Here is a 10,013-nt window from a genome sequence, read left to right as displayed (position 1 = left end):
TCTGTGAGAAGCATCTTAACTCGCTTCATAGAGGATTACAGTCATGGAGAAGATCAAGAGATGATGGTGAGATGAAAGGTTGGGGGGGGGGGGGGGGGGGTGATAGAGGGAGACTGAACAGGGATGGGAGAGAACAAAACAAGAGAGGCTTCCTTTAGGAGACAAAAGCAAGATGATGGAGGAATGCTATATATTATATAACAGCATAACATAATATCCATCCATCTATCTATCATCTATCTGTCTATGCAGACACGATCGCTTTATACGATGAACAGATTCAATTTAGACATCTATTCACATATAAACATTGATCAGCGAACATAAACAAGCTCAACCGAACCTGCTTGACGTGCGAGAACAAACCTCATTGGTTCTTGCTGAAGCACAAATGGGCTGCGTAACACAAGAATGAACCTCATTGGTTCTTGCACGTCAAGCGAACATGCTTGAGCTTCCGTTTATCATAACTGATGCGTGTGCCGATTAATGTTTATATGTGAATAAAAGTCTAAATTTTATCTCTTCATCATATAAAGTGATCATGTCTTTTCAGAAAATTTGGACTAAACCGCTCAATTCATATGGATTAGATTTACGATATCTTTATGAATTTTTTGAGGCATCAAAATGGTAGCTGCGTAGCTGGGACAGAAATCGCTCAGATTTGATTAAAAATATCTTTATATGTATTTAGAAGGTGAACGAAAGTCTTGTGGGTTTGGGATGACATGAGGGTGAGTAAGTGATGACAGAATTTTCCTTTTTGGGTGAACTATGCCTTTAATGTTGCCTTTCTAATATTTTCACATTTTGCACAAAATTTACCGGAAATTATGCATAATAAAAATCTGATGTGATATTTTCTTAATTTTGTATATCATGTCTCATATTTGATCTCATGCACCTTCAATGACACTGTTGTCTCCTCCTTGGAAACCAAGTACATTAACTTTTGAAAAAATGGTCAGTCATTGCGGAAATGCCAAAACAACTCATAATGTGTAAAAAGTAAATAAAGAATTTTCACACAACATTAGTAAATATAATATTATTAAATATAAATATGAATATATTTAAATATAAAATCGGAATTGCTTATGATTATCATATCATAATTATAAAAGATTTAGCAATTGATTAATAAATGCATGATAAAAAGTATACAATAGTTGTAATAAAAATCATTCCCTGTGACATAAAAGCACAAGAGAGGAGAATTGAGGAGAGACAGTCAGAGTCTGTATATAGAAAAGAATAATAAACCGTAGTCCAACCGAATATCAGATAAAACATGGTGGCACACAATCAATAATAAAATTGCAGCTAGCAGAACAGTAATCCCCCAGACCAGTAACATGCTCCTCTAATCCAGGATTAGAGTCTGATTGAGGGCACAGAAGAGTGGTGGCATCTAAGGGAGTCGTGCACGTGCCTCACTGCGTCTAGAGGAAGCTGCTCTTTTACGCTGAACGAGGATCATCCTTCTCTATTCAGATCATTAATCATTATAAGAAGGATATAAAAAGCTGCTCCACCATCACAGCCAAAGGGTAATTTCCACAATCACCCCTCTTCTTCATTCAAATTCCACAAACATCCTCTTGTGGCCAAATACTGAATGACAGGAGTTTTTGATCACAAAATTGTGAAGTACAATATATGATATAGCCATGGATACATTTTGATACTTACAAAAGTGGAAATTAGGTTTTAAAACTATTTGTGAACTGCTTGATATACAAACTCTGAACATTGTTTGCACTCTAGTTTCAAAGAATCATATTTATTTTTCTGTGTCCACACAACATATAAAAATGACAAAAAAGTCTGATTTTGACTTCCTAGAATATATCTAAAACACATTATATTACCAATTCCAAGTGGTGCTCACTCTCACTGCAGAGCCAAATGACATCCAGCTTCCCCTGTCTGGACTTAATGGGTGGAGCTTGACAGAGTCCAGCTCCGCCTCTGTGGACCTGATGGAATATTCCCAGTGGTTGATAAGAGTAGAGTGGTGCAGGGATGACATATTTTTGTAGGCCAACCCATAAATTAGCATCACCCTGCTTCCCTCGACAAAAACCCAATAGGATTTTTTTTATTGGCTTTTGGATTATTGCAGAAAATAAGGCCTGTGACTAAAAAAAGCTTATGCTTCTTACACGTTTTGTTCATTGTGATAATCTTCACAATTGAACACAACTTTTATGAATTTTGAAGCGTGAATACAATTGGAAGAAGTCAAAACGTAAAGACAGACAGACTGACAATCCTAAAGATTGGACTGTCAATCCTAAAGATTGGATTTGAACACCAAATCACATTTGTGTGCAGTGTGATTAAAGCCAGGAGGAATGTATTTACTGGACTGCCCCTGCTGGCAGAACTGAACCAGCACTGCCATGTCATCACACACATTGACCACATTTCTGCAACAGCCTGAGGGCACTAGATCAGCTTTCTCAAGCCTGCAGCATTTGCTAACCTGTAAGGTTGGTATGACAACTTGCACCTACCAAAGTCTGTTAATACTTCAAGTTTGGGCTCATTCTATGCATTACACGTCAGTCAAATGTAGCAGTCAAATGTAGCTATTAAAGTTTTATTGGGCCATCTGAAGGGCTCCTTCCAGGAAGGAAACAACTGTTTGACGTCATACGAATCTTTACTAATCAGCAGGGTTACTGCAATCCACTACTAGGTACGTACGCATGGTTACCACACTTAGAGTTTGGCAAATTGAGCAAGAAGGTGACAAGGACAGTTGCAGCACGTCTAAATTTAGCAAAGGCTCAACAAAGAACAAGGTGGCGAGAAAAGACAATGAACTTCAGAAAGGTTGACCTGGGGGGATGTGGGAAGGTTATCTTAAAGTCATTCTCAGGAGTACAGGGTATGTGGTAAAGGGTTTCAGCTGCCATTTAGTGACTCAACTCATGATCTATGAAAGAGGCGTGGAAACCTGTCCTCCTACTCTCTCTCTCTCTCTCTCTCTCTCTCTCTCTGTCATTCAGCAAGCTCACACAGCAGAGTCAATATTCAGAAATCACCTGAGGAACTTTCTCTACTTGCCTCTAGTTTTTTATTCACAAAGACTTCATTCAGGTGGACCCAAGGGATACTTCTTCTTTTTTTTTTTTTGCCTGTCTGTTCTGTTCTGTTGAAGCAGTAAAGAGGAACAGGGTCTGATTACGTTCCTGAGAAAGACTCTTTTGAAGAGTCTCATCTTCTCAGCAATTTAGTTTCTCTCTGCTCTACTCTTTTAGTCCCGCAACTCTTTATCGCTTCAGTACATTGTTGTGAGGGAGAATGTCAAGGACTCTCTATGGCGCTTATGTTGTTTTATGGATTTCTTCCTTAGTGGCGTGTAAGGTTCTAGGTAAGATTAACTTTTATTGTGATTTTTTACATTGTTTCTAAAAGTTGAGTAACTTTTTTCTTATTTTCCAGTATGTCATACATTTTTAGGTCCAAAGTTTGACCACTTTATTTATAAAGAATGCCACTTTCCTTTATGAAATGAAGCTATTCAAAGTTCTGCTCATGAATCGCTCATCTAAAGTGATTGATTTACTTATTATTTTTCTTTTCGCTATTGATCAGCTTTGATATCTGTTTGATTGCTACTTTCAGTTGGGTCACTTATAATCAATTCATGTTTGGAGTGAAGCTGAAAAGATGCCAGGAAAGACTTACGTTATGAATATACCTTATGTAATTCAAGTGGATGGAATAGGGTATGAATGTTGGCAAGACCATTTAGAGACATCTGTTTTCTAGTTATTAGGCAGTTCCTGCTTAGGAATTCTTTCCAGTACTCAAATTAAATGAAACAAATATTAGATATTACCCATTGATTACTTTTGCTGTTATAAATTATTATATAGGTTCAAAATATATGTTATTTTAGTATTATTTATGTACTACTGTAGTATTTATTCATATTTATTAGTTTAATATTTTAATAGTTTTTAAAATATATATCTTTTTAGTTTTAATTTATTTATACTTCAGTTTTAGTCATTTTAGCACTTCAACTTAAATGTATTTTTCAGTTTAAGTTTTTCATATATACTGTATATAACTGCGTATTATCTATCATCTGTATGAGTCTTCTCAAAAAAGGCTTTCAAATAGAGACACAAAAAAGCATTTTTGAGCTAATAAATTATTAATCTGAAGTAGGTGATTTATCTTTGCTTTTTCCAGTTTCATTGGACCACTTATTTTGAATGTGCCTTATTCCTGCAATAGATCAACAGCCAAACTAAAAAAGATGCCAGGAAAGATAAATAATCGTTATAAATATACCTTATTATGTAATTAAAGTGGATGCTACTCTTAGATCTCAAGTGGAGGCAGAATTTCAGCTAATGCGTTTTTGAGCCCCTCCTTGTTATAGTCTGCAAGTGAAGGAGATGAGTGAGTCTGCTAGTATGCACTCCGGCCCGTCATCTGTTTAGACTAACACAGTCACTGTGAATGTTTTGACAAGCCAAGACCTCTCCAGGGACTCTCAATAATAGATCTAGACTAGACACATAGCACAAAGGAAAGCGTTACACGCATGACATCAAGATAAGATGAGAAACAGAAGTACAACTGATCCATTAGTGCAACTATTCCATATGAGATTTGATCACTCTTACGGCAATAATCAATATTATATAATCAATATAATCAATGATCTATATAATCAATGCCAATTAATCTGTGGAAGAGATAGTTTGGTGCAATCTCAGTCCGCTACGCCAGTGTCACAACATAAAGGTCATGCAGTCATGCACTCTGCCGCTGCTGTTTATTTTGTATTTATAGCCAAACAATCTTTTTGCCGACACCGATAAGGTGAGTGTGTTGAACGCTAAACAATCACAGTCATAAGTGGTCATTACTGATAAATGTCCTCTAAGCATGATGATCTGGGTGAACACACAATTGTAATCACCCATAGAAAAGGACAGACAGCAAACAGGGGCAGTAGCACTCACTTTTTCTGAGAAAAAAGTGGCATATATATGGGTGCACTTATGTATGTATTGTACACATGGACTTACCATGAGGTTAGGAAACTGAGGGTGGAGATTTACATATACGACACAGGCATCAATCCAGCAACGTCTTAAAAAGAAAATATTAGTTAGAAGTTGATGGTTTTGAAATGGCAAGTTTGCAGCTTTCTCAACATACTATGATCATTGTATTAGATCACAAAAATGAAAATGACATAACTAAAATAATGTTGTTATATTTGGTATTTTGTTTTATAATTCTTTTTTTTTTTCAGCTTAAGTATCTAAATATCTGAAAATATTTTAAATCAATATATAACCCTGCATTAATTCCATGTTGGTCCAGGCTGGTTTATGCTGGTTAGTGCTGGTCTAGCAGATGGACCAGCAGAGTCATCTGAAATTCTGAATAAAGTAAAAAAAAAAAAAAGTCAACCTGGTAAATTGTGAATCACATTCCAATCACATTTCATTCTAAAGACAAATCAGAATGTAATAATTTTGTACTGATCTTCTGTTGCATCACTGAAAATTAAAACTTACTTGTTTTAAGGACTTTCATGCACATTTGGGAACATTCATGTGTCACAATCCAGCTGGCAGTCACTAAGGAATAAATGTTAAAATAACTTAGAATAATGTTATTGCAGTCAGGAACATGACATACAGTTCTACTATTGTAGACAATAGTGACAGCCTGCACTTCAACAATTGCTGAAAGTCAACCAAAGTGAAGGACCCATTTAAAGGGAACACTAATCACCATAATAGTGACATTCTCCAACAACATTTACACGCACCGTTTGTTGTGGTCTTGCTGGGATCATACCAACATACAAATTACAGTCCACCAGCACTTTAGTATCCCATGCTGGGGACCGGCAAACCAGCAACCCAAGCTGGTACCAGTGTGCAAAACATACCATATGCTAGTATTCAGCAATGCTGGATTTTTCAGCAGAGAAGGAGGGCCACTGTCCTACAGCGTTTAGCTCCAACTTGCCTCAACACACCTGCCTGGAAGTTTCTAGAATGTCCTAGTAAGACCTTGATTAGCTGCTTCAGGTGTGTTTAACTGCGGTTGAAGCTGAACTCTGCAGGACCACTGTCCTCCAGGAGCAGGATTGAACACCCCTACTTTAAATGACATTCTCGTAAATGCAGGAATATCTTAAAAGCCCTTTTGTTGATTTGCAGAGGTTCGTGTGACCTGCATCTTCTCTGAGGACTGTATTCTTCCCTGCTCTTTCACGCCCAATAATAGTGATGTGAATATTAAGTGGTACCAGCAGGATGTGCTCATACTCAGTTTACAGCCGGCGGGACAGAGGCTCAGCAATGACAAAGTGTGGCTCTTCGGCGACAACGTCTCCAAGGGCAATGCATCGCTGCTTGTGAAACAAGTAGATACAAGGAGTAAAGGACGATACAAATGTGCGGTCAACAATGTGACTCAGACATATGTTATTGCAACAGTGGAAGGTTTGATATATATTGATTTATTTTTAAATGTATTGTCTGTGATTAGTAGTCGTTGACCATTATGGGTTTATCAGTGGCTTAGGACTATATTCGTTGGGTAACATTACTATAGTGTTTCCCAACCCTGTTCCTGGAGCACCAACAGCGTACATTTTGGATGTCTCCCTTATCTGATCCCTCTATTTCCCTTCTCTATTAATGAGCTGATGGTTTGAATCAGGTGTTTGATTAGGAACAGGAAGAGTTGGAAAATGTTTTTAGTGTTAGTGTGCCTCCAGGAACAGGGTTGGGAAACACTGCCATAATAACCAATCCATTTGTAGTGATGAAGATTTTGATTCATCCCAGTGACTTTATTATGTAAATAACTTCTCTAGAGATAGGTTCAGATTGATTTTATTGTTAGAGTAGGTGGTGAGAAGTGAGTCTTTTTGTGTAATGAGAGTCATTGAGCCATTCATTCAACAGATTTTTTTTTTTCAAGTTATTTATTAACATTTGCTCAGTTTTCGTTCAAACAAGATGTCCTAGTTCATCCAGCTGTTTACGAACACAATGCCCCATTCATACTTTTTAGCTTCTTTTATTCAGTTAGCAAGCAGATAAAAAATAATCTGTTCTTTTTTTGCTGTATATAAAACAAATTAATGTAAAATGTTGTCCTCATAGTTAGAAGTCTTAGGGCCAGATTTACTAACAGGTACCAATGCAAACCCTTTTATGGCATTAAAAAACTACTGTCAGGATTTACTTAAGACACGCAGTGAAAAATTAGCGGGTGGACAGGGTGATTTTTGTGGCTGACCTTATTGCATTTGCATTTGTAGGAGTTTCCTTTTCAGACGCAACATTTATGAGAGAAGAGTATTTAAATGAATCATGCAAGCTGATTTACTAAGGTTTGCGCTAGTCAATTCACAGGCATTTACCGATCAAAAAAAGCATGTCTTAAACCAGACTCTAATTGGCGCTGCTTTTGGTAGATTGCGTTGGACATTATGGAAATTGCGCTCACACTAATTTGCCCTTGCCCTTAATTTCGCTGATAAAAATAGTCATTATTATTGGCCAATTCTGTTCTGACAATGGCTGAATTTGGACTGATTAATCGACTTTTAAAGGGATAGTTCACCCAAAAATGAAAATTCTGTCATCATTTACTCACTCTCAAGTTGTTTCAAACCTGTAAGAATTTCTTTTTTCTGCTGAACACAAAAGAAGATATATATAAAGAAATATATTTGAAATATATTTTCAGGATATATTTTGGAATATATGCAAATATTTGAAATTGGCCTAATAAATATATTTCATACTTATATTTAATATATTTTTGTTATATTTCAGAATATATTTCAATGTATTTTTTTTCTGTATGGGTCCCCAAAAGTGTCAAAAATATATGTGGCATATATTCCAAATACATTGAAATATATTCTGAAATATAACAAAAATATATGAAATATAAGTATGAAATATATTTATTGGGCCAATTTCAAATATTTGCATATAGTCCAAAATATATCCTGAAAATATATTTCAAATATATTTATTTTGTGTATGGGTAACCAAACAGTTGATGGACCCCATTGACTTCCATAGTAGGAAAAAAAAAAAAAAATACTATGGAAGTCAATGGGGTCCATCAACTGTTTGGTTACAGACATTTTTCAAAATATCTTCTTTTGTGTTCAGCAGAAAAAAGAAATTCTTACAGGTTTGAAACAACTTGAGGGTGAGTAAATGATGACAGAATTTTCATTTTTGGGTGAACTATCCCTTTAATATCAATATTTTCTTATTGATATTGCTACTTTTTTATCAATTAAAAAAAATGTAAGTGATTTTTTTTTTCATTGAATGCCCTCCAGCTCCCATCAGTGCGATCTTCATTAACACCGATCCCTCTGGGCTGATTCGGTGCTCGACTAAAGAAGTTTACCCAGCTCCGGTGGTGCAGTGGAGCACAAAGCCCAGTTTACCTCCTGCTGCCCTGCAGCCCATCACCCACATGGCTCCTGGCGGAAAGGGCCTCTTTACAGTGGAGAGCGTCCTAAAACAGCGGAACAACAGCCTTGATCATATATATGTGTGTAACATCACCTCCAAATATGGCACGCAGACATGGACAGCTTCATTAAAGCTGCAAGGTAAAACTTCTGATACATGCTTTAGTACTAATACAGATGCTTGTTATAAATGTTATGCTTATGAAGGTGATAATAGCAATGTTGTCTCATGTACAAAACAGAAATTAACAGCTCTGAAGGGCAAGACCTGATTATTCCATGTAGAGCTCCCAAGGAGCTTCAGTCCTTCTCTCTCGTCTGGACTTTTACGACAGTAAACAAAACCACAGATGTCCTCGAGTATGACAGCAGGACCCATAAATCCAGCCGCTCCTGGGATCACGCAGAACTAGAAGAGGAAAATGCATTGAAAGGGGATGTTTCACTAAACCTGCAGAAACCTGTTGGCTCAGAGCATTCTGGAATCTACACATGTGCGCTCTCAGGAGCAAAGACGCGGCATCTGATCCAGACCCGTGTTGTTTTTACATCCTCCAAGCAGGGGAAAGGTATCCACTGATCCATGAACTTATCCATCCAATAATGAATCTGTTGGACCAAACCTAGAACTCATTTCCTGTTGAAACATTGAGGCCGTTTACTTTTTTAAACATCTGTCTCTCTCTCTTTGTAGATTTTCTTAAATATAATCTGTGGATGCTGGGTATCGTCGCAGGATTAATCGCTCTTCTCGCAATCACTTTGGTCATAAAAAAATACAGAGGTAATACAGTGTACAGTACTCAATCCATAATATTTCAGTGTTTATTGTTGTGTATATATTCAATGGTGATGTTTACGTTTGCAGCAAAATCGAAAAGAAATCAAGAAAACACTGAAGAGGATGCGGAAATGCAAAGCATCAACTCAGGTACTGTCCTGTTTGTTACAGTCCTTTGTTTTTTATAATTCAGTCATAAAAGTTCCCTGCCATGTAAAGACGAAGTAAAGTAGATTTTCAATTTTGCAACCGAATATTTTTCCTTTGTCTTTCATAGCCAGAACATTGGAAGAGCCACAAGCAGGAAGTAAACTTATGACAGTTCTCAAAGTTAACCATGGACAGAAAAAAGAAGAATATTAGAAGAGAGAAATACAAGTTGGAAGACCAACTGGAGACTTTATTTGCATTCTGAGTATTTGTGTGAACAAAATGTCATTCAGGAAACATTCAGAAGAAACCAAACATTTCTTGTATATTATGTTTTTGAACGGTACTTTGATTAAATTTTTTTTTTAAAGATTATATTAAAAAAAGAAATACATTATTTATCAATAATTTATAATAAATTTCCCATAAATCTCACACTGGCTGTTTTTACTATATTAAATTGTATTAAAAAATATATCAATAATTCATTAGTAATGTTCCATACATTTTGTAATTACACTACTGTTTAAAAGTTTGGGGCCAGGAGAATTGTTTTTGTAAAGAAATTCATAC

The 10,013-nt window shown here is 36.3% G+C and overlaps 1 protein-coding gene across 2 annotated transcripts; it reads left to right on the top strand.

The window, feature by feature from the left end:
* Positions 1 to 2,728: 2,728 nt before the first annotated feature.
* Positions 2,729 to 9,875, top strand: hhla2a.1 (HERV-H LTR-associating 2a, tandem duplicate 1). 2 transcript variants are annotated; one of them, XM_084399681.1, is made up of 7 exons: positions 2,729 to 3,385; positions 6,216 to 6,500; positions 8,372 to 8,650; positions 8,752 to 9,078; positions 9,204 to 9,293; positions 9,378 to 9,440; positions 9,568 to 9,875. In XM_084399681.1, exons 1-7 carry the CDS (start codon positions 3,316 to 3,318, stop codon positions 9,651 to 9,653), a joined length of 1,200 nt encoding a protein of 399 aa, XP_084255807.1. In that variant the 5' UTR covers positions 2,729 to 3,315; the 3' UTR covers positions 9,654 to 9,875. The 2 variants fall into 2 exon arrangements, with proteins under 2 accessions (XP_084255807.1, XP_084255808.1); XM_084399682.1 differs by having other exon boundaries at positions 3,015 to 3,385; positions 6,216 to 6,452.
* Positions 9,876 to 10,013: the final 138 nt, after the last annotated feature.

Source organism: Rutilus rutilus (assembly GCF_951802725.1).
Source record: "Rutilus rutilus genome assembly, chromosome: 25".
In the NCBI taxonomy this organism is placed as follows: Eukaryota; Metazoa; Chordata; class Actinopteri; order Cypriniformes; family Leuciscidae; genus Rutilus; species Rutilus rutilus.
Note: the sequence above shows the minus strand (reverse complement) of the source record. Positions and strands in the feature narration are given on the sequence as shown.